This window comes from Coptis chinensis, chromosome 3 (assembly GCF_015680905.1).
Source record: "Coptis chinensis isolate HL-2020 chromosome 3, ASM1568090v1, whole genome shotgun sequence".
Taxonomy (NCBI): Eukaryota; Viridiplantae; Streptophyta; class Magnoliopsida; order Ranunculales; family Ranunculaceae; genus Coptis; species Coptis chinensis.
The window spans coordinates 121714227-121738670 of NC_141458.1; the positions used below are offsets into that span (position 1 = coordinate 121714227).

The 24444-nt window shown below is 37.4% G+C and overlaps 2 protein-coding genes and 1 pseudogene across 4 annotated transcripts in view; 2 read left to right on the top strand and 1 right to left on the bottom strand.

The window, feature by feature from the left end:
• The first annotated feature begins 235 nt into the window (after positions 1 to 235).
• On the top strand, positions 236 to 2113 carry LOC147513883 (alpha-L-fucosidase 1-like; annotated as a pseudogene). The gene is made up of 3 exons (XR_015215729.1): positions 236 to 957; positions 1060 to 1297; positions 1390 to 2113. The product of XR_015215729.1 is annotated as an alpha-L-fucosidase 1-like (transcript).
• Positions 2114 to 2198: 85 nt separating this feature from the next.
• LOC147513884 (nudix hydrolase 14, chloroplastic-like) lies at positions 2199 to 7219 on the bottom strand. Of its 2 annotated transcripts, XM_086597203.1 has the most exons (9): positions 6994 to 7219; positions 6343 to 6448; positions 5917 to 5994; positions 5103 to 5195; positions 4871 to 4963; positions 4282 to 4380; positions 3955 to 4184; positions 2647 to 2673; positions 2199 to 2487 (listed from the first exon to the last, which is right to left on the bottom strand). In XM_086597203.1, the coding sequence occupies exons 1-7, from the start codon at positions 7191 to 7193 to the stop codon at positions 3957 to 3959; spliced, it is 897 nt and encodes a 298-aa protein (XP_086453329.1). In that variant the 5' UTR covers positions 7194 to 7219; the 3' UTR covers positions 2199 to 2487; positions 2647 to 2673; positions 3955 to 3956. The 2 variants fall into 2 exon arrangements, with proteins under 2 accessions (XP_086453329.1, XP_086453328.1); XM_086597202.1 differs by lacking the exons at positions 2199 to 2487; positions 2647 to 2673 and having other exon boundaries at positions 3773 to 4184; positions 6994 to 7218.
• A 6305-nt stretch (positions 7220 to 13524) lies between these two features.
• LOC147513885 (WD-40 repeat family protein / beige-like protein) overlaps positions 13525 to 24444 on the top strand; it is a 35706-nt gene continuing 24786 nt past the window's right edge. Inside the window, exons 1-5 of the mRNA XM_086597204.1 lie at positions 13525 to 13661; positions 13765 to 15892; positions 18295 to 19082; positions 20490 to 21203; positions 22232 to 22366. Of these exons, the coding sequence (XP_086453330.1) occupies positions 13984 to 15892; positions 18295 to 19082; positions 20490 to 21203; positions 22232 to 22366 (3546 nt within the window). The 5' untranslated portion in view covers positions 13525 to 13661; positions 13765 to 13983. The remainder of the gene's footprint in view (positions 13662 to 13764; positions 15893 to 18294; positions 19083 to 20489; positions 21204 to 22231; positions 22367 to 24444) is intronic.

The following is a 24444-nucleotide window of genomic DNA, read 5'->3' on the forward strand; positions in this document are numbered from 1 at the left end:
TTTTTTGGGGGTAAAGAACTAACCATATATTGAAATAAAAGAAATTGCAACAAACTATATTCCATAACAAAAGCACAAAATTAAGGGGCGCGCTGTTTGCAACAAGCCAACAATTGCGTTTTGAGATTCGAACAAATTCAGTTGCAATAATATTTGGGAAGTGCATAATTATGACTGCAAAGTAGTATAAAAACCCGTGAACTATTCTACCCACACGGTTACACATGCAGCAATCATCCAAACTCGGAACTTGTAAATATAGCTCTCAGCATCTTGTTTTACTTTTTGGCTTGGTTCCACTGACACATTCTCATTCATCTTTTTATATCCACCCTCATTTCTCAAATTCTCACACCAAAAGCACACCATAGTGGCCATACCACATTGACTATTGGGTGTGTGCATGTGTGCTATGGCTGTGTTCTGGTTATTCTTGTTTGCGTTTTCATTACTACAAATATTCCGATACACTGCTGCTTCAAGCTGGAAACCAGCCACAACACCACCATTACCAATTCTTCCACTCCCTTCAGCTTCACAACTAAAATGGCAACAGCGAGAAATAATAATGTTCCATCACTTTGGAGTGAACACTTTTACTGACTCAGAATGGGGGACTGGGCATGAAGACCCAGCTATCTTTAACCCAACTGCGCTCAATGCCAATCAATGGGTCGATGCTGCCGTTGAAGCTGGAGTCTCATTAATGATTCTCACCGCAAAACATCATGACGGGTTCTGTTTATGGCCTTCTAAATATACTGATCATTCTGTTATAAGTAGTCCATGGAAGGATGGAAAGGGGGATGTGGTCAGAGAGTTTGTTGATGCAGCTAGTAAACGGGGTGTGGACGTCGGCTTGTACCTGTCACCGTGGGATCGACATGAGAAAAGATATGGTCATGAGATAGAGTATAATGAGTACTACTTAGGCCAACTACAAGAGTTGCTCAACAGGTGAATTCAGGAAGAGAATAACAATTAAATATCCATAAAGTAAACGTTATACTTCTGTAATTTTCAACACTGATTGCTATTTGTTTCTTGTTATTTGGCTAGATATGGAAGTGTTCAAGAGATATGGTTTGATGGAGCGAAAGGCTCAAACGCGCCCAACATGTCGTACTACTTCAATGATTGGTTTTCAATGGTGAAGGAATTACAAGGCTCAATCAATATCTTTTTCAGATGCTGGCCTCGACGTTAGATGGGTTGGAAATGAAAAGGGATACGCCGGGAGAACTTGTTGGTCGACAATTAATCGAACATTAATTACCATTGGAGGAAACATGGAAGAGTCAGTAATTTCAATTTTCAAGCGACATTGCCTATATTACGTTTTATTACTGTTTCCAGTTGCTTAACATTGATATATTATTGATAATGCAGTTATTTGAACAAAGGAGATCCACGAGGAACAGACTGGTTGCCAGCAGAATGTGACGTGTCGATTAGAACTGGTTGGTTCTGGCACAAAAATCAGACAGCAAAGCCATTAAGTCATCTACTCAATATTTTCTACAAATCAGTGGGACGGAATTGCGTACTACTACTCAATGTACCTCCCAATACAATGGGACTTCTATCAGCGAATGATGTTCTACGACTAAGAGAATTTCGTGAAGCCATTGATACAATATTCACTGTCAACTATGCTGAAGGGAGTAACATTAAAGCAAGCAGTCAAAGAGGAACAAATTCAGATGAATTTGGAACTGAAAAGGTTGTTGACGATGATCATTTGTGGTCATATTGGGCACCAGGGGATGAGTCAAACGACCAACATTGGATTGAATTTGTTGGAAAAGGTAAAATTTTGAAATTCAATGTTGTCAGAATACAAGAAGCTATTGGACTTGGACAGAGAATCAAGCAACATGAAGTTTATGCAGACGGGAAATTAATCGCAAAGAGCACAACTATCGGTTATAAGAGGCTTCATCGGCTCGACGAGGGAGTAATTTATGCTCATCGGGTGAGGATCGTTATCAAGGAATCAGGAGGACTGCCTTTGATTTCATCCATTGGTCTTCATTTTGATCCATTTTGGCATCCAAAATAAAGAGACTTGTACAACAAGAAAAGTTCAATAAAACTCTGTCTTTCTAAATCATTCTGCGTCCATGTAACTTTATCTTCACAAGAACTTTAAGCGCCGACAAACCTTCACATCACGAATGGGAGTCGTACACATCGTATTTTGTTAATATTTATTATTGCCTTTTTGGTAGTCGTAAACTCCATATCATATTATCATTGTCTTGGAGTTGAGACGCTGCAGCTTTCGTTTTTTGTGTTGTACACTTTTACTGACCATTCTACTACCATCAGCCCTGCAAATTGGCGATGGGATGGGGAAAGCTAACTAGCTAAGACATTGACAGCATTGGGCCCCATTTGGTTTTGCCAAACAACTTTCTTCTTCCCAACTGCTTCACATGTATTAGTTGTATGCGTAACCACGTAGCTTTTTCATAAATCCTGGGCCTTATAGAATGAGTTAGTCTTCAGTGCGCGAGATGTATGGTGCGCAGGTAATGTGGGCCTTTGGATCAGTACTTTTATCATGCAATACACACGCACCTCTTGGTATGAGTGGCCCAGATTTGTTAGCATACCATACAACCTCCGCACCATAGATTTAGCCTTATAGAATTGCCCACAAAGTTATCCCTACATAAATTGGTGGCATGTGTAATGTTATGTGTTAGTGATTAATCTACGTGAAAAACACTAGCATCTGCATTCACGTTAATGAAAAAAACACAATCAGCTATGGGGTCGGTTGACAGTGATAGAAGGACCACGAGAACAATTGTTTTTCCCAATTTTTTAGCTAAGCACACTCTTAAACACCATTATCTAAACTTTAGAATATGAATTGTATAACAGAAGATTATGTTTGGGGGATAATTGACCCTGACTGCATATCAGATCGAGTTCAATCATACGTGTTCTCCCCGCTCTGATTTTAAAATTACATTTGACGTCGATCCATTAACCACTAGGCTTATTTTTCCCAAGGCCCTGGGTCTTCGTTGAACTCTTGGTCAAAAGACAACGTAACTCAAAAAAAAAAAGGTGTTCGTACTTCTTAAGCATCCCACATCCTACGCTTCTGAAAATGTTCAATTGTTAGAGGTAAAGGCCGTTACACTTATTACCGGGAAACCTATAGATAGGGAACTAGCTAGTACCCAAAGTGGATGAGTACAAGCAGCCATGGCGCAAATTTGGGACAAGCTCTTTGTTCAAAACTTTAAGCTATGATTGTCTCTTTTCGTATGACAAATTCACAAAAGTCACTAACCACAGTCAAAATCATCAGGCTTTTCAGCTAGCTGCTTCTTTTCAGATTAGTAGATTACAGTCAAAATACGGACAGTGTCATAACTCATAACTTAGTTACTAGTTGGCAAAGGCTCTAAACTTATACCTCGAGGCTCTTAACTACAAAAAGGAATGTTTTCTAACAGTTATTTTAGTCCAAAGAAGATTTGTGGCCACCTTGCATCACGAGCAACTCCCTATACAATATGCTTGATGCTTCCATCAACCAAACCAACAAATCTTTGACATTCGTCACACTATCCTCGCTTGACAGGTACAATATGTTCAGTCACTATTCTATTTGTCTCTCCCAGGATTTAGTACAAACCCCTTGTCATATGCACAGTAGGTGTCAAGTGCCAATGATGGGACAGTAAATTTTAGCTCTACAAGATCTCATTAAAATATATGAAAATTTCTAGCCTACATAAGAAAAAACTTCTTCTCGTGAAATATAAAATATATTGATTGGAAGGTCTAAGACAAGAACAAATTCTCAAGTACAGGTATAATTGATCTCATAACACATCATTGTTCTAAAGCATACTATGTGATTGACATGGTTGGGATGTTAGATATATATATTCAGTTCAGCCACATCTGGTAAAGAGTGAAAGGAAGTACCTTCACTTTGGTAGAAATCCATCTCTCTTAGCCATCTCATACAGGGCGATTGCAACAAGAACTTTTGCATCGGCTGTTACGCGCCAGAGCTTATCAAAGGGAACAACACGTACCTTAATCAGCTCACCATGCTCACGAAGCCCAGTTTCTTTTCCATGCAGTGCCGTTATAACTTCCTTGTCTACACGGCCTTCGTACAAAAAGATGCTCAATTCCTCATCACACCCACCCTAAAACAGTAAAAAGGTAAAAGCTGAAACTGAGCATGATTTTGAATTGTTCAAAGAATGTATATTTTGGTAGAAGGTACATCAGTTCCAAACGTACTGGTGAAGGAAAGACCCTGCATCCAGTTGACGGGTCCAAGAAGGATGTGAGATCAACCATGTCTGCCATTTTTAATTTTATACCAGTCTCTTCTTCAACCTGCCATATCACCAGATCAGTGTAAATGAGTGTTAAGGACCCTTTTGTAAAGGCCTTTAGAGAGAAAACAGTAGTGGGAGGAAGAAAAGTTTTCTCAGTAAAATAGTGTAGTAGAGGAAACTGAAATTACCTCCAGATGAAATTTATATATCAATAGCAGATGCTGATAAAAAAAATCGCCTAAATATCTAATTAGAAAGAAGAGAAACTGCAGTTTCTTAAGTAATAATGTGATACTCGATTTGCAACAAGATTGAAAAGGATATGAACGTCATAGACAAACGGCACACACACTCAATCTATTGGTATGTTTTTTTTTTTATTGGTAAGCCTGTTTTAAATGAGATCAGTGACTCTTTGATCATGCCGGGGTCCAGACCTCTGGTATCATCACCCAAAGGTTTTACCGACTTTGCTAGTCGGCATCTATTGGTATGTTAGTTTCATAGAGAAATGTATATCCACCTAAGATAGAGTCATAGAGATTGACCTCACGCACTGCTGTGCCAACAAAATCACCCATGTCATCGTCCAACATTCCAGCGGGTAATTCTAAAATGACCCTTCCGACAGGAACCCTAACCTGCATATAGTAACAATTATTAACCTACAATACCAAACAAAAACGAAAAAAGCATATAAATCTGATTATACACGATAGGCATAATCACAAATCAATTAATGTTATATTCCTTATCAAGCACAATTAAAATGCTAGCTACCTGCTCTGTAAGAATAACATGGCTCTCCTCCCCCGAGTGTAACAGTATTAGGACAGCAACAGCCGGTCCTCGTGAGAATACGATGCCTGGAACCTAAAGACATGTCATTTTATTTACAGAGAAAGTTGAAATATGTTAAGAGAGATTATTTATGCAAGGAGTAAAAAGAAAAGAAAAAAAGCACAGACAGAGATAGGAGATGCACTTCTTTAATGTAAAATCCATCGATACAGTGTTTAATTATTCCGAAGTTAGAGATATTTAGAAATTCTCGCCAAGGCAAAGCCATGAGAAAATTCAAAGTCAATGGCAAGATAAACATTTTTTAGTCTTTGGTGATATTGTTTTTACTTGATTCAATTTTCCATTTTTACAATGATAACTCAATTTTTGTTTTCATTTTCAGCTGTAGCAAGTAATTCAATGTTTGGATTGTGGGAAAGCCTGGAAAATTTTATTATAGACTTTTTCACAACATCTCATAAGGTATACAGGTTCAGTCAAATCAACGTTAGTAACTTAGTATTCATGTGACTTTATTTTCAGGTTTATGGGTTGATTTCTAGTTATAATAATAGGAAAGGTTCCTAAGAGTAGAAAACCCTCCAAATATAAGCATGTGACACTATGAGTGGCGACTGGTGAGCACACGAAAAGAAAATACCATAAACACAGGGTTGCTCAGGCACCACTAAAGTCTATCTGAAACTTCTCCAATTTCATGGTAAACATGTAACAGTCACACACTTTCTCATTAACGAAAAGACCATGTCTCAACTGCTGAAGTGCTAGAATGAATACAATGACCAAGCACCTTTTTTCTAGTTTCATTATCAAGAACATCTGCTTTGAACTTCAGAAAACCTATGCGAGTGCCGAACATATCCACTCCCTGTTACCAAATACCAGTGAGCAAATAAGAGTGGTTCCATCAATAACAAGGAATATATCTCCTAAAACGAAGATATAAATTGTCTCTTACCAGGTAAATACTTTTTATTTTTTCAAATAAAAGTTGGCACTAGCAATAAAAGCTTGTAATATATATATATTACAAGAGGATTACCCACCCTCACAAGCTTAGAGCCTCATGTGAGAAATAGTACATGAGGCTAATAAAGAAGGTGAAAGGATACTCATCGTGACCAGTTTCGCGTAAGGGAAAATTCAAACCATTAACTGAGATAAAAAGAGGGAATCGTCAAAGTGATTTGTGCTGATGATTTGCCAAAGAAGCTACCTGAATAAGTACTCGTTTCAAAGACAAATCTCCATGAGCTAAAATGCCGGTTTTGCTTTGCAAAATTTTCAACCATTGCTTGAACAATGATGAATCAATTGCTGTCCTGCAAAATGGATTATGTTAATAATTCAAATAGTATTTTCTGTTGTTTTTTTTTTAAAAGATATAATTTATTGAGGTTACAGTCCAGATTACATCAAACTACACCACCATCAACATAGAGACAATCTCGATTGTTGATTCCCACTCTTCTTTAAGATATATCAGTTTCGTCAACCTCTTGAGCTCTTAAACATCATGTCTACCCTTCCAAACACCTCCTTCTTCCAGATTCTAAGCTTGTCTTTGAACTCCCCGACTAGCTGTACCAAACTAGGCTCTTCAAACCACATAATTTCAAACGGAGCTAGTAGAGGGCCTTTGGCAAAGCAACTCATACTTCTTTCATGTCCAAAACTCCAAACCTGATAGACTTTAAATCACCATCCAAGCACCAATGCCGTGTACTCATAAGCTCTCTAACACTGCCGCACGTGACACCCCTCACATTTCAGTGCAATCGAGGAGTTTAATCTTAAGTTAATACAATAATGAATGTTACCAGATTCTACATATGCAAAAACTATAGAGGAATAAAAATAAACTTGCCTGAATTCAGAATGAGTGAGGCCGGGTGCGGCTATAATCTCCACTGCTCCTTGTCCACTTCCTTCGGGTAAGTTTATAGTGTGGGTAAGAGAAGATAGCGAGGAAGACATCTTAATGAAGTGATTTCTATTATTATTATAATAATAAGATTGTTTGGAAAATGTCAAGAGAGAAGAATGATGGAGCAGAGATAGACTCATTTCCAGTTTCCTACTAATAATAACTAGTTAACTGCCACTGTGTGCGGTCAGTTGGATTGGGCCGGGCAGTAACTTTCGGCCCGTGGCAATCTCGTAATTATTTGTAAAATTGAGGACAATGTGATAAATAAAGAGACACACGGCTGAGTTTCACTATACAAATAGACGGTTTTACCCCTACTTCACATATATTACTAGTAAACTGCATAGCAGTGGGGCGTGAGCGGAGAGGGAGAGGGAGAGGGAGGAGTGGAGAGGGAAGAGGGAAGAGGGAGAGGGAGAGATTGAGAGAGAGAGGGATGAATAGGAGAAGATAGAGGACAGACAGAAACCAACCAAAAGCTTTTTTGGGCCACCTTACCCCCACCCGGCCCAAAATGTTCGCTCCGCTCACGGATTACACACTTACTTTTGAACAATGATAGTACTAGATAGTTTGTAGGTAGGGAGAGAAAGAGAGTTAGAATTTGATTGAAAGGGAGAGATAGATATAGGTGAGGACAGACAACCATAAACCAACCAATTTTGTTTTTGTCTGCATACCCCCTCCCTTCTACCCAAATCGTTCGCTCCGCTCACTTGAATCTTTGAAATCGGATGGGAGTATAATCGGAAATATCTACTGTTCACCGAACCATTCTCTTTAAAGTAGTTAGATTTGTCAATGGAGAAACACGTATAAAATATTCAAGTTCAAAGGTACTTTGGGTGGTTGTATCCAAGCCCAGCATAATAATATATGGACCACTTTTTTTGGCCCTAAGCCCATCCTAAATTTTAATTTTGAAGAAAAAATACAGGTGTTAGAGCATCTATAAGTGGTAGTATAACATATGTTTTTCTTCAAATTTGAAGGAAAAATTCAAAATTTATCGGAATTCCATCTCTAGGTGGCCTCAAATCCGGTTGCATCACCTGCTTGTTCGCAAATTTGGCAATTTAGATGCGGATGCGGTGCGACATTGGTAATAGCGCGTGTCATTGCAAGTGTCGCCCCAAATTTTTTTTTACTTTGACCAGCACTACGTGCCATTGCCAATGTCGCGTGCTCCAACGGGAAAAAAAAATTGACAAAAAACGGACGGAATTCTACATTCATATATCTACACTCATCTCTTTTTTCATTTTACATACATTCATCTCCTTCTTCATTCTTATCAAACAACTAAACCATTTCACACACAACAAAACAAGGCAATTATTTATTTTAAACGATGATGAAGAAAATGATGACTGGCTTGATAACTAGAGTAACTCTAGTAGTATGTAATAAGGGTGATATGTAATAGTTGTCTTTTATTTATTTATTTTTATTTTATGTTTTTGCAATCATGTATTAGTTGTCGTTCTATTAATAAAAACTGTAATTTATTTGCTAAATCAAATTAATCAAATGAAGTAAATTATAACTTATCAAAATGATCGAATGAACAATTCTAAATCACACAACATAATAATAATAACCGTCATACAACAAACTTAATATTATAAATCATCAAGTCTTCACTTCCTGCATACGCCTCCTCTGCCGTGAACTCATCATCGACTATCCTTCTGCTGAACTCTCCGTCTGTCCATGTGATGAACTCACCCCTTATGCGCTTAAATCGAGCACAGAACTTCATCAACCTAGCGTTTCAAATCGTCATAATCCACATAAGCCTGGGAAATAAGTCTCTCTCTCTCAACACTGTAGGCAAATACCGAGGAGCGCAAGCCATCATTTAGACGAAGGCGTGTGTCATATCTCATGCATAGCTCATCCTGAAATAATTATTTATTAATAATTTATGTCGTTTTCATAATAAACAAAAATAATAAACCAAAACCAATAAAAATAATTACCAGAGGTAGATGTCCAAGGTCAGGCTCTAACTGTACGGCGCGAGTGTCATCAATAGAATAAATGGGATGGTAAATCGTCTGGCCACTCAGATCACTCAAACTGAAAACCCAAGGCCACTCTGACTGAAGGGGAGCTGGCGCTGGAACAAATGTGTGTACAAGTCCATGCTAAAATGTCGGCTGTGACGGCTAGCCAATCTGAAATTCACGTCTGACACCCATTCTGTTAACCGTATGAATGTTGCCTGTACGACCCACAGCTGGGAGCAAATAACCAATAGATACCCTAAACCAATAACGGTAATATTGCTCATAAGTTTGCAATGTAACTAGGTCAGAAGCTACTAGCCAACTCTAATGCACGTTTCTCTCAAGGACTTGTTGTAAGGTCATGTATTTCGCCTCTAATACATGGGTAGGCGGATCAGGGGGGATACCAAAGCATGGTGTGAGCTGTCTGCAACATATATCCCCTAAATACCACTTCATATCACTCCCACAAGTGAATACCATCCTCCTATGAGAAATGAACAATGCGTATCTACAGTCATCCGCGCCAAGGTGCACAGATGTCTGCCAAGGCCTCCAAACAATATAAGCATGTATGCTAAGCTCAATATGGGTTCGGACAAAAGTTATGTTATGATTGATCTCACTGGTCAGACGAGCTCGACGAGGTCCGTGCCAAGCCCTGAGCCTAGGCCTCTCATCGGTGTACTCTGTGAGGATAAGATTTGCAGCACGGAAATACTTATAAAACCATACCTTTAAGAGAATGACAAACCCTCCCATCTGGGGACTACTGATAAGCACCAAAAACTGTATTATAAAAACCTGTAGAGACATAACATTTCGGTCAATTTTGTGCTTAATAATCATGAAATAATCGCATATTCGTGTTTTTTGCAGGTTGGAGCAACTAATGTAAAAATTATGATAAATGCAACATTTAAGCACGGAATAGGGAGTATACACATGCTTTCCGATCAAGCCCATGTGAAGCCCAACAAATCCGGACTAAAGCCCAAAGACTAAAATAGTACATAATCAAATCAGAAATGGGATTACGTGCACAGAAGCATCAAACTTCCGAAGCTCATATCTCTTGAACCAGGACTCCGAATGCGATGAGTGAGCTACTCCGACGATCAGTGCGACGAACTCTACGCATAGGCGGGAAATTGTAAAAATGCCAAAAGACCAAACTGCCACTGGACACTGCACGTGGACCCACTAGGCGGGTCCATAAGATTTGATGAGTGATCATGAAAGTCAAGACAGAGGTGCAAATAATTTGTGCAAATTTGACACCTTGCATGAAGTTAATGACTTGGTTGGATTTAGGTGATGATTATCTAAAAAAAATGAAAGGTGTCAAATGGGGGTTAGTTGTGGATAAGTGAAAAATAAATGAGAGGAGAGTGTTTCACGTGGGAGAAAAGAAAAATGCTCTCTTATGTAAAGGGGGGCTGATTTTGGGAGTTGGCTAGCTTTTACTTCCTTGACTTTTACTTTTCATTTACTTCCATGTCTTTACTTTTAGTTTTTAGTTTTTAGTTTTAAGAAAAAAAGCTTGTAACTTGTTAATGGAGGACTCCACCTTCTAGTTCTTGAATAAAAACTTTTGTTTTCCTTAGGTAATTAGTTGGTTTTGTATTAATTTCTTCTTTTACTTATCTTACTTATAGTTTTAATCAAATCCTAGGATCATGAGCTAAAACTCTCCCAAGGGGAGGGTTAATGATGCTCATGTGAGGATCAGGCTACAAATTTAGGATTCCAAAATCACTACTTAAAAGACTTAGGTTCTATTTTTCATCTTGTCCCAAAATGACAGAGATTGACAAATATCTGATCAACTGTTGTAAAGTAGAACTAGGAGTTGAAATGATATTTCAGAGATGAAATATCATTTCAATTCCACATGCTAGCATGATATGTTTAGAGATAAGTATGTTATATTAGGGATTTGAGATGGTAGTGACCTGTTTCTAAAAGACTTGTAGCTAGGCCTTGGATGAGTAGGATTAATACTTTCCTATCTTTTCTCTCTTTCATTTAACTATAAAACAAACTTACAAATTTTATATAACTTGTGTAAAAAAAAAAAAAAAAAAATCTATCTATCAAATCCTTCTCACTTAGTTCTCCAAGGTGTAGATTTGATTCGCGATCATTTAGATTCTTGTCTTAGAAGTTGGAAGCGAAATCCCTACTTTCGAACTAGATTGGCATTCTAAAAGAAAAATAGTGAGTAATGAATTATTGAGTTTTAGCACGTAGTAAGTAAATTTCTAAAAAAACACTGAAAAGTGCTAAGATCAACTACTAGCAACACCAGTTTGCCGAGAAACCCTATCTAAACAACGCAACAAATTACAGTATATGACTTCACCAAAATCAATATCGCCCAACTCATGCAAGTGCTCAAAGTTGGCTAGATATCCCAAGTTAATCGTAGAATCTCCAGAAGGAAGAAACAAGACGCCCATCAAATACATACAGAAAGCTCTTACATACTCATCAACATGTGCTTGACATCATCGGAGAATCAAGTGACAAATAATTTATTAAAACTACAACCCATCGTCATTAGTCAATGATGTAATGTATGCGGGCTTGATACTATAAATCCTAACACCAAAGATTTGTCATATGACTCCTCGGTTGGACAAGGGAAGAAAGTCATCATTTGGGCAATAACTCAAATTGGTGATACATCTCAATGGTGACCTAATCCTATTCTCAAACCATATATCATATGAAAATCTAGTGGAGTGAAGTCCAACTCTCTCCCCGAGGAAAGCGAAAAGTATGTGTACTATCTCACCATCTCTCAACTAAACCATTAATAATTCCCTGAATGTCAGTCTTATTGTAAGGTATGTCAACTAGATGACCAAAGGGAGTTGCTAGAATTGCATCTCTAACATGGTCAAGTGCACCGACTTTTTTAATATCATCCTACCACGTCTTAAGCGCACGTGGAGTGCACCAAACCCGATACACAACACATCTATGATGTACGCAAAAATGAAACTAAAATTAAAAAATTAAAAATAAAAATGTACGTATTTAACTACTAAAATTAACTACTACTATAATATATGAATTAAAATACATACATGTTGTTCAAGAATAACTCTTGAGACATGCCTATCATGAAACCTCATAGACACCGGTCTAAGATGGCTGAAATCAATACCCTCAGTAAGAAATTCAAAATCGATTTGTCGACATCGACAATGAATGGATCGCCTCGACTCCACGATTTCGAAGCTTGAAGTGTTTGGTTCATCATCTAGATCACCAATGGGATTGTTCTAAATGTATGCACTATTACCACTGTTTTCTTTTTCCTCACAGTCACTACTCCATCTTGTTTAGTTATTATAGATGTATTCGTTGTTGGAATTCAATTTTTTGCTAGAACTAGAGAAACTAAGTTGAAAAAAAAGTTGTGAAATGACAAAAGTCTAACTGTCGCGCGACATTTTATCAAGCATAACACGCGACATTAATCTTACTAGGCCGAATCTTAATGCTAATGCGTGCGTGGCTCTCTATCATCAAATTTGCGGTCGATATTTGCGATCACCTAGAGTTGGTCAAAATCTGCAACCAGAATCTCCAAACTTTTTCTTCAAATTTGAAGAGTATACTATCACCACCTAGAGATGCTCTTACAATGTAAATTTAAATTTTTATATGTAAATGTATATTGTCATATGTAAATACAAATGTATATATGAAAAATATTATATAAATTAACATTTTCATAGGTAAAATAAAATTGTGTAAATTTATATTGTCATATGTAAATACAAATTTATTACGGTAGACTTGAGGCAAAATTATTATTAGGTTTTGTCATTAGGGTGTAATCCTTAAGGTGTCCCACAAAGCAGCCATTGTTGACCAAATCAATAATGATCAAATATTATTTCAAATTAACATTTTAAATCACACATACCCTATATAGTTTTGAATCTGCCATGTCATAACTTATAACTTCATGGTAAGGATTTGTAGCCACCAAATGGGGCCTGCTAACCCCACACCAAACATTTTTATTAGATAGAAATAAATTATATATAAAACAACAAAAATATAACTTTTTTTATTGTCAAGACAACAATAGAATATGTAGAGAATTAGATAATAGCAAAAAGATTAGTATTTCCTATAAAATAGATTAGTATTATTCTCTTCTTCTTCACTCCAAACTCACCTTCCCTCTCGCTCCTCATCCCTCCAATTTTAGCAGTTATACTAGTTAATTAGAGAATTAGCTAAAAAGATTAGAGTCTAAAATGACCACTTCTTCCTCTCTAGCCAATTTCCCAAAAGTTCCAGTTATAAAGTTAATTAAGTATATGGCTCAAAATAAAAGAGTAAAATGACCACTAAGCCTCTAGCCGTTCTATTGTCCCAAAAAGTTCCACTAAAACTTGCATGTGGGATGGGTGAGCCCAGTCGGGACCACGAAATTGTGTGCCTTTAGACCACCAACTTGAGTACTTGACTAGTCTCCACATAAACCACGAGCGGCTCCTCGGCCCGCCCAATTCGCCTATTATTTCGAGATTCCAAGCAATCTATCTGTGAACCCGTCATCATTAGGTGCCACAATTAATCACTTTTCTCTCTCAATTAATTAATGTAGATGTAGATCTGCCTTAAACAATCAAATCTAATCCAGATCTATTTATTTTTCTTATTACAGTACAATGTTGGTGTTTATATTGAGAGGGGATCTGATGATTTACTCATTTTCCAGGTAAGATAAAAACGCGTTGATCAGCAGCTGTTTATAAGGTATGCATATCAAATGTTAACGTCATCATCATCATCATGGTTGTATTGTATACAAAATTCTCCGTTGATTTTGTCCTTTTAATTAATTGATCGGTCAAATACCAATACCAATACCAATAAATAATAAATGGAAGAAGACACACAAGAAGCAGTTGACGAGATAATAGATACAGTTTTGCATGGGGGAGGTAGTCGTGGTGATGTAGAAGAACAGTTTGAACAAGTGTCTTTGAAAGATCAAGAAAAGAGTGTTACTCAATCTCAGGTGGATACAGTTAGATCTTCTACTAATTCTGATAATGCGAGTCAGTTCTCTATGAATGAGGACATGTTGGAATACTCTAGTGGTAAGGATATGGTTGAATTGGACATTGGTCTAGATAATATTGGTTTCAACCCTTTGGCTGAGAGACATTTGAGTTTGTCTGTGAAACAGTCTGCTTCTCCTGCTAGTATTGAATCTCCCTCCAGTATGTATAGCGACACTGGATACTCTTCACCTATAAGTTCACCCGCAAAGCCCAAGCCCAAACCTACTATGCCTAACGTGTCTCCGGAGCTCCTGCATTTAGTGGATTCTGCTATAATGGGAAAAGTTGAAGGTATGGAAAAACTTAAACGTGTCGTATCTGGTAAGGAGAATGTTGGAAGAGAGGATGAAGCCGATTGCATTGCTCTTTTGGTTGTGGATTCACTTCTTGGTACAATGGGTGGTGTTGAATGCTTTGAGGAGGGTGAAGATAATAATCCACCTAGTGTGATGCTGAACTCCAGGGCTGCCACTGTTGCAGGTGAGCTGATTCCTTCTCTTCCTTGTGAGGGTGATTATGATGGTAACATGTCACCCAGGACACGAATGGTTAAAGGATTGCTTGCAATATTGAGGGCATGCACTAGAAATAGATCAATGTGCTCCCCAGCTGGTCTATTAGGAGTTCTTTTACAGTCTGCAGAGAAGATATTTGTTCACGACAAGGATTCAACAAATTTGTTACCTTGGGATGGTACCTCTTTGTGTTACTGCATCCAATACTTAGCAGCTCACTCCCTGAGTGTAATTGATTTGCATAGGTGGCTTCAGGTTATTACGAGAACAATGACGACATTCTGGGCTAACCGTCTATTGCTTTCTTTGGAGAAAGCCATGGGTGGAAAGGAAAGCAGAGGTCCAGCAAGCACGTTTGAGTTTGATGGTGAAAGCTCTGGCTTACTAGGTCCTGGTGAGAGTCGCTGGCCATTCACTAATGGCTATGCATTTGCAACATGGATTTACATAGAATCATTTGCTGATACTCTAAATACGGCCACAGCTGCTGCAGAAATCGCAGCAGCTGCTGCAGCCACGTCTGGAAAATCCTCGGCCATGTCGGCTGCCGCTGCTGCAAGTGCGCTTGCTGGTGAAGGTACGACTCACATGCCTCGGCTATTCAGTTTTCTATCTGCTGATAATCAAGGGATAGAGGCTTATTTTCATGCTCAGTTTTTGGTAGTTGAATGTGGTAGTGGCAAGGGAAAGAAGGCTTCCTTGCATTTCACTCATGCATTCAAGCCACAGCACTGGTATTTTATTGGACTTGAACACACTTGCAAGCAGAGTTTGCTAGGGAAAGCAGAAAGTGAGCTGAGATTGTATATTGATGGTTCTTTGTATGAAAGTCGTCCATTTGATTTCCCACGGATATCCAAGCCTCTAGCATTTTGTTGCATTGGGACAAATCCTCCTCCAACAATGGCTGGTTTGCAGCGACGTCGGCGTCAATGCCCACTATTTGCTGAGATGGGGCCTATTTATATTTTCAAGGAGATAATTGGCCCTGAAAGGATGGCTCGTCTGGCTTCTAGAGGAGGAGATGTACTTCCTTCTTTTGGTAATGGAGCTGGCTTGCCATGGCTAGCATCCAACGACCATGTGCGGAGTTTGGCAGAAGAAAGTGCATTTTTGGATACAGAGCTTGGAGGAAGCTTGCACCTTCTCTATCACCCTAAGTTGCTTAGTGGTCGTTTCTGTCCAGATGCTTCCCCTTCTGGTGCTGCAGGTTCGCTTACATGTTTCTTTTTTCTTTCTCTTAATTTGACTTGTCCACATTAATCTAATTAATTTTAGACAATTGTTAGAATTTCATCCCCTTCTGATCCCTTTACGGCTTCATCTGTTATGCCATTCCTTCATATAAACCGCAAACATTCCTTGATATGAACGTTTTTTTGAGGGTGGAATTTATGTTTTTCTCAGTATACCACAAGCGCTTAAATATTTTCTATTCAATTCTATAAGTAGAGAAGCAACATATGTGACACCAAAGAGAGGAAGTGGAGAGTTTGAATTTCATTGAGGTTTTTGCATGTCATATCTAATCTATTATTTTTATTAATTAATTTTTTTTTTACTTTAATTTTGATTGGAAACATGTAAGTTTTTGATGTGAACTTAATTTACATTACCGAATAGGAGAGCATTCAGACTCCAATTCATTCTACTTTTAGGAAGATATCAAGGAACAGAAACCCAAGACCCCCAAAATGCAGTACATCAAATTTTGAATATTAGTGCATTCCATTCTCAAACCAATCTTGGAATTGTCTGTCTAAAGCTCCCCCTTTAAATGCTTGAAATTCCTTTCGTTGTTTTCCATAACTTCTCTACTAAGCATTGGCCTGTAGTTATTGGAATGTTATTGAAATGGTGTTGGAAGTTGGAATGTTATATTTTTTCTGGAAATTGTTGGAATGTCCTTTTAAGTTGGATTTGAAAGTCTCATCTTTTTATACAAAGTATTTTTCGTCATGTATTTGGTTGATGGATAATTGTTTAGAAGCATATTATATTACATCCTAGATATACCTTTTGGCTAAGTAGCTGAGTTGAATCATGGAAGAGTGCAAATTAGTTCTGAAAAGACTAGTTGAAAACCCAATTTCATAATTCACTTGTTATATAATGGGAAGCTTATAACGTACACTAACAGTTGTGGATAGATCCAGCTGTGGATATTAACAGGAACCTGAATGACGTAGTATACACTTGTTACTGTGGTCCCCCAGAATCGTTTTTATGACTTCTTACAGTTAAATTTAGTTCTGGATTATTAATGGATGTATATATATATGGGGAGGGTTCTGTGGACATATATTATAAAAACACGTAAACAAACTCATGAGCATTAAGGCCTTCCAACCACTTAAAACATTGTCACAAAAATTAATTTAAATTGGAAACTTCTACCTCCATCGAATGTAGTCAACAAATCAAGGACCCTACATTTTCAAGATAATTGATGCTATATTTCTCAAGGTCAGAAATTCCCAAATACTTCGATTTTTTTGTGAAAATGTTTAAAATAGTGAGGAGATCATATCTACAAAAACTTACCCTATTCTAAAACTTTAAAATACCCTAACGATTATGAGTTTGCTTACTTGTTTTTATAATATATGTCCCTAGAACCTTCTGTTATATATATTATTTTATTTTATTTTTCTTTTTCTAGCCATGTGGTTTTTATATGGAGCAGGACTGTTGCTTTTTATGAACTCTTGGTACTACTATTCAATACTAAGGGGCCCATTTGCAATGCTCATGCCTTGAGGCCTGTTTGATATATAACTTCACTTTATTTGGATAAATGGAATGCAAGTATGCAACCATTATTGGAAAGATCAATCAAAAAAAAGAAAAGAAAATGGAAGTATAACTATTACTGGAAAGATACATCTGTGCAAAAAACTAAAAAATTCTTTGTGAGAATCAGATCTAGAAGTCACAATATGAAATTTCTTTTATTAGTTTGTCTTTTTATTGCTATTTTTAAGTTTTGCAGGAAGTTAACATAAGTACGGTTGTTCGGTCAAATAGTTTGTTATCACAATTGTCTTTGAGAATAGTATTCTTAATGCAAATCAACTTATGGACTGAAGCTGTATTCTGGAATTGGATCTCACTGTATCTTTGAACTTAACAAAAACGAATTATAAGAGAGGGACACATGATGATATACAACTGGTTGAAATTAACAGAAGAAACTAAACAAATTATTATGTGAAGTTGGGAAGAAAGGTTCTGTGAATCTGTGTTGAGTATTGAAGTCATAGAATCCAACTGAACATGGTACAGATTAATAGATACTAATCAGATTAAAAAAAAAAAGGTATCTGTTGGAATAAATTGTTAATTTTTTTTTTAATACTTGTTAGTTGAGGCAACTTGTCTTCTACTCAATGACATGTAGTGCTGATGGATGGGTTTACTTCATAGACAGTCCCTTACTATTATTGTCATTATGATTATTTTTTATTTGTTAATTTTTCTTGAGTCGTTTTATATATACATTTTCTTATTATAATACTTAGAGAATTTTGGGATGGTTTGTTATTTTTGTAAATGGTTTGTAGAATTAATTTTCCAATGTAAATGGTTTCATTTTATTTTTTCTTATATTAGGAACACATAGAAGACCTGCTGAGGTTCTTGGGCAAGTTCACGTTGCCACTCGAATGCGCCCAACTGAAGCTCTGTGGGCCTTGGCTTATGGTGGACCCATGTCGTTGCTACCTCTGGCAGTAAGCAATGTGCAGGAAGATAGCTTGGAACCCCTACAGGGGTCTTTTCCATTGTCTTCTGCCACGACATCTCTTTCTGCTTCAATATTTAGAATTATTTCCATGGCCATACAATATCCTGGAAATAATGAAGAGTTGCGTCGCACAAGGGGGCCTGAGGTTTTGTCGAGAATCTTAGACTATTTATTGCAGACTCTGTCTTCTTTAGATCTTGGAAAGCAAAATGGAGTTGGAGATGAGGAACTAGTTGCAGCTATCGTTTCCCTCTGTCAATCTCAGAAGAATAATTATGCACTCAAAGTGCAGTTTTTTAGTACTTTACTACTGGATTTGAAAATGTGGAGCTTATGCAACTATGGACTACAGAAGAAGCTCCTATCTTCCCTCGCTGACATGGTATTTACCGAGTCATCAGTCATGCGAGATGCTAATGCTGTGCAGATGCTTCTTGATAGTTGCAGAAGATGCTATTGGGTCATTCGAGAAAAAGACTCTGTCAATACTTTTTCACTGCAGGAGACACCAAGACCAGTTGGTGAAGTAAATGCATTAGTCGATGAGCTCTTAGTGGTTATTGAACTCTTAGTGGGAGGAGCAGCTCCTTCAGTTGCACCGGATGATGTTCGTTGTTTGATCGGGTTTTTAGTTGATTGTCCACAGCCTAATCAGGTGCAATAACTAATCATTTACGTAGTGTATTCTTAATATTGTTACGTTTCTATGATCAACGTGGAAATGCATCAAGGTTGATTTTGATGAATTTGTGATAAAACAACTGAGGTCATGCTCCCAAAAAGTCACTTTATTGTTTATTCTAACCATGTTGAATCTATTAGAGAACAACCTATAACTTTTAGTGTTTGCAATTCACATTTGATATGGCCAGAATTGTTGGTACAGTTGTATACTATGAGGGTGTATTATATATGAAGGAGATTTATCTTCGCCGAACTTGAGTTATCTCAACTTGGGTCGCATGAGTTTATTTTGTTCGGTGTTTTCCGGGCTGTTAATAAACAATAACTGATACACATGCACAAACACCCAAATCCACACGCTCACTCTTGGTACTCACATGGATTAGCGCGAGGCTACTTTATGGTGGAGTATTTCTCATCCCTAAGAGTGTCCTCACTAAAAATAGTTTTTATCCCTCAGACAGAAATAAAGAGTGGTCCATTTCACTAAGCACATTGTATGAGATTCAAGATGATACAGACTGTAGCTTTTTAAATCTGCCCTCCTCCTTTCCTACCGTGAACTTGTTAAACTGAGCTGTTTTTGGAGGATAATGTTCTTGGTGTAATCATCTTGTTTGCTAAAAGCAGCTCTTTGCTCATCTCACGAGGGCTTTACAAGTGTGTCATTAACCAGAGTTCGTTACTATTATGGATGGATAGATGAATGTCAAAGAGTAATTTCACATTATCCTGTGATTTCTGTGGCTAAAGTGGCAATGACCTATGGATTATTCTGTGACAATAATCATGATCCTAGATACGACTGACCTTGAAATTTGCAACTCTTTTTAAAGTGTTTCAGAATTTGATACAATCCTCTGTTTTTTCTGTTACTAATATCATTTCTCTGATTTTGCTCAAACATCAGTGGATGAATGCGAATAAATGATAACAACGGATTATATTAACCTTTCCGATTTTTGGTATTTTGTTTGTTGAAGAGTAGGCAGCAATGGAAATGAAAAGAAAGAGGTCTAAATTGACTAAAGATGAGGGGGGTAGTGATACTACTATATGAAAAACATGGTGGTATTCAAGAACGCTAAAACATATGGGAGTAAATTAACTTATACTTTTATAATGAAGCAAAAGTTGCCAATGTTAGAACTCGGAACTTTCATAATGATCCCAAAACAAAAGTTTTGCATGGACAACCATGCTACAATCTCCCGCTTTCTGCAGCATGCACACAGTTAAAAGGTTTTTTCGCCCATCAGGGTAGGATTGTAAAATTTGTTTGAGAGCTCATGCTTTAGGTTTTATTTCTTGAGATGTGTTCTTTGGGAATCAATGTAATCTGATATAGATCATATGCCTAATAATTTTGCTTTTCCAGGTTGCGAGGGTTTTGCATTTAATCTACAGGTTGGTGGTTCAACCAAATACATTGAGGGCTCACACATTTGCTGAATCATTTCTATCTTGTGGAGGGATAGAAACACTTCTCGTCCTCCTGCAAAGAGAAGCAAAAGCTGGTGACAACAGTAATACTGAAAACTCTATTGTTAAGAATGAGGAAAATGAGTTTCTTCAAGGATCTGTTGATGTTGCTGGTATCATGGATGAAATAAGTCACAATGAAACTTTAGTAGCAGTTGAGGGAAATGAATCTGTTTCTGATGGAGAAGCATTTGAATTACAATTGTCTGGTAGTGGTAGCAACTCCATTGATGCTTCTATCCGCAATAGTATTGATAGAAGGACGTCTGTGTCTGAGAATTTACTTGTAAAGAATTTGGGTGGTATAAGTTTCTCAATAACTGCTGACAGTGCTCGAAACAATGTCTATAATATTGACAATGGCGATGGCATTGTTGTTCGGATCATCAGTCTATTAGGTGCATTAGTGGCAGCAGGACATTTGAAATTTGGTGCACATACTCCATCAAATATGACAAGTAGCATTCTGGGTAATGGACTGCATGATGGAGGTGGAACGATGTTTGATGATAAGCTTTCTCTGCTACTTTTGCCTTTGCAAAAAGCTCTTCAAAGTGGCACCCGTAGGCTTATGACAACTAATGTCTACATGGCTCTTTTGGCTGCATCGGTATGGCTACTGCTGCTTTTCTAGCTTGTCATATGGTTTTCTTTTGTCAATGAATTGGATGGAACAACACTTTACACACAAAGTTATTTTATTGTTACTGGACCTAAGGTTGTACATGGTTATTTCCAGTGTTCTAAAAAGCGCTAGGAGGTAGTCGTTCTGAGGAGGGCAGCCTAGGCGGTCTATTATATATATACTACACAAGAAATGAAGATATCAAAACTTAACAAAAGAAATATGAGTTTTTGAACGAAGGGAGATGGATTTGCACAAGTGGTGTGTGTGCGTTTGTTTTTTTTTGGGTGGGTGGGTGGTGGTGTTGTTTGAGTGAGCGTGCGTATCTTTGTGTTTCTGAGGAGTAAATAACAATTGGCTCTAATTGTAATTGGGATATGATTGTTGCGTAAAGGGTGTACGCTTGATGGCCTTGTAGCATCTCACTACTATGGCACATCCTAGGTTACATTGACACTCCCTATCGGACACGGCAAAATATCAAAATTCGAGATAAATTACATGCAATATGTGTCCGACATGGACACGTGGATACGTATCCGACACGGATTTTTTTCAAAATATGGCGTGTCCATGTAACTTAGGGCACATCAAATGTGAAAGATGTAATTTTAAAATTCTGTGGGATTGAATTGAATATTTTATTGATAAAGAGAAAAAGAGTCATCTAGATGAGAAGAAGAATCTGCTTTTGCAAGATAATTAGCCATCACACTAATTACTCTTGAAATAGAGAAAGCCAACAACTTTAGGCTTTGCAGATTTGATGAACAACACACACACACACACACCACACGCGCGCACACACTCACACCACACACGCGCGCACACACTCACACCACACGCGCGCACACACTCACAGAGATCTTGCCTGTGCACATATACATCTTCACGTGATTTTGTACATGTTTGATTGATAATACGCATGTGAACATCTGTTAGGAATTAAGAGTTGTTTTAGGTCTCCATTTGATTATAATTATTCCAATTGATCCCCATATGATTTCTTTCAGATAAATGCTTCTACAACAGATGATGGGCTAAATATTTATGATCATGGTCATCGATTTGAACACGTTCAGCTTTTGCTGGTTCTTCTCCGTTCACTTCCATATGCATCCAGGACATTTCAAATTCGCGCCATACAGGTATATTCAATATGTCTGTTGTACAGTTTTACTGAAGTTTGGTGGCAGCCTCAACATCCTTACACATTTACAATTGGCCCTAATAATACCGGGTGCTTGAATGATTCTGAGCACGTGCTTTAGGATTCTTGGAAACAATAGAAACTGTCAATGGATTACGTCGATGTGTTTACTTGGATAGATCTTAGCGTAATATACATCTTCTACTTTGGTGGGTCGTATTGTGATTGTCTTTATAACGTAACTTGATTGGTAATTTTTTACTGATTCCAAAAAAACAAGGGATAAAGATGCGAAGTTTGGATCTTTAAAAACGAATGAGAAAACATCGAATTTTTGAAAATTTATAAATGCGAAGAAATGATGCAGGTTCAATAGAAATCACTAGAAAAACGAATGTCTTTGTTGTTGTTCTTGTTTTTAGTAAAAAAGTTGCAAAATCTTAGTCTTCCAAAAGGACTAAAGGAGTAAGACATAAGAAAGCTTTTAAATATAAGATACTAAAAAATGAAGAACGGAGTGTAGAGAGCGAAGCTATACAAGTGAATAGATTTCAATGAGATAATTTCAAAATAGGTTAGACTGGGAATTCGAGGTGCATTTTTTTTAATGTGGTAATGTTAGTGATTGACAATATAAGCCGTAGATCTCCTTAGACTCTAAGGGAGGGAATTTTAGGCTTTAGGGATTACGTAATATGTTTGGTGATTATGTCAAAAAAATACACAAGTATTGAATGAGGTGCCAATCTTACAAGTGACATTCTAAAGTTTAAACCATAGGAAAGAATTAAACCGAGGAAGAAACTCAAGAAAAAGTGCCGTGATACTTTGTGAAATATATCGGTTTTGGAGCTAACCGGCACCGACATTCTAAGAATTAATTCCATGGTTGGAGGAACTCACTTCACTGGTTAAAAATCATGTTTTTTTCCCCCTGATAAAATTGGTATTTTGTGAAGAACTAAATATATCGGAAGGAGAGACATAATTTTGTTACTGGAATTTTGTCTCTTGAAACCTTTATATCATTGGAAATCATGTTGTTGACATCACACCACCGTGGAAGAACCAAGAAAGAAGATAAGGTTTCAAGAAATAAGAATAGAATATAAGTATAAATCGATATAAAACTTAAAATCGTAAAGCATGGGATGCAAACACACATTGTAAAGAAGAAGAAGACTGACCTTGTTTTGCTTGCCTGGTGTTAGTTCTTAGAATGTCTGAGCCGTGTCTTTGGTGCTCACGTGGAGAAATCTTATGGTAAAATTGTAGGCTTATCTTTTGTTTGGACCATACACGTGGGTGGATAACTTGGAGGTGAAAGCTTGTTTTGAATTATGAATAAACTAAAGGACCCAAACTAAATCATATTAATGAGTGAACTTTTGTGGATTCGAGTTTGTATATCTATGGCTTGGTTCTTTATACTTATCAATTTATCAATGGTGTTCCACATGACTTTTTCTGAAGCTCGAGAGGATTAAGACAAGGTGATCCTCTTTCACCTTTTTTGTTTATTATGTGTACCGAGGTACTTAGTAGGATGATATCGTCTTAGGTGGATGAGGGTCTCCTTGATGGGTTTACAACTTCTAATAAGGAGGGGGCTATTTCTATTTCTCACTTGCAATTCGCAGATGACACCATGTTCTTTGCTAGTGCCACGATGGAGAAAACTATTACCATAAAAAATCTCCTTTCTTGGCTTGAGTTATGCTCCGGATTGAAAATCAACTTGTTCAAGTCCATCCTTTATGGCATTGGGAAGTGAAAAACTTGATGGGTATTGCAAATGTGTTGGGATGTAAGGTTGAGATGTTGCCGACGACGTATTTGGTGTTGCCATTGGGAGTTAGAAGCAAGTCCATAGCTATTTGGTGGAAAGTGATTGAAAAAATTGCTTCTAGGCTTGCGGGGTGGAAGTCTAAATGCTTATCTAAAGGCGGGAGATGTACCTTGGTCAAGTTCACTTTGTCTAATCTCTTTACCTACTTTCTCTCTTTGTTCCCTATTCCTTTACCGGTTGTGAAGAAACTATAGAAGTTGTTTAGGGGTTTTATATGGGGTAGTGTG

Coding starts and splice junctions, on each gene's coding strand:
- LOC147513884 (XM_086597203.1), bottom strand. CDS start 7,193: ATGAGTCTATCTCTGCTCCATCATTCTTCTCTCTTGACATTTTCCAAA. Junction 5,196..5,916: donor ATAATGAAACTAGAAAAAAG/GTGCTTGGTCAT, acceptor ACATGTCTTTAG/GTTCCAGGCATCGTATTCTC. Junction 4,964..5,102: donor ATGTTATTCTTACAGAGCAG/GTAGCTAGCATT, acceptor TACTATATGCAG/GTTAGGGTTCCTGTCGGAAG.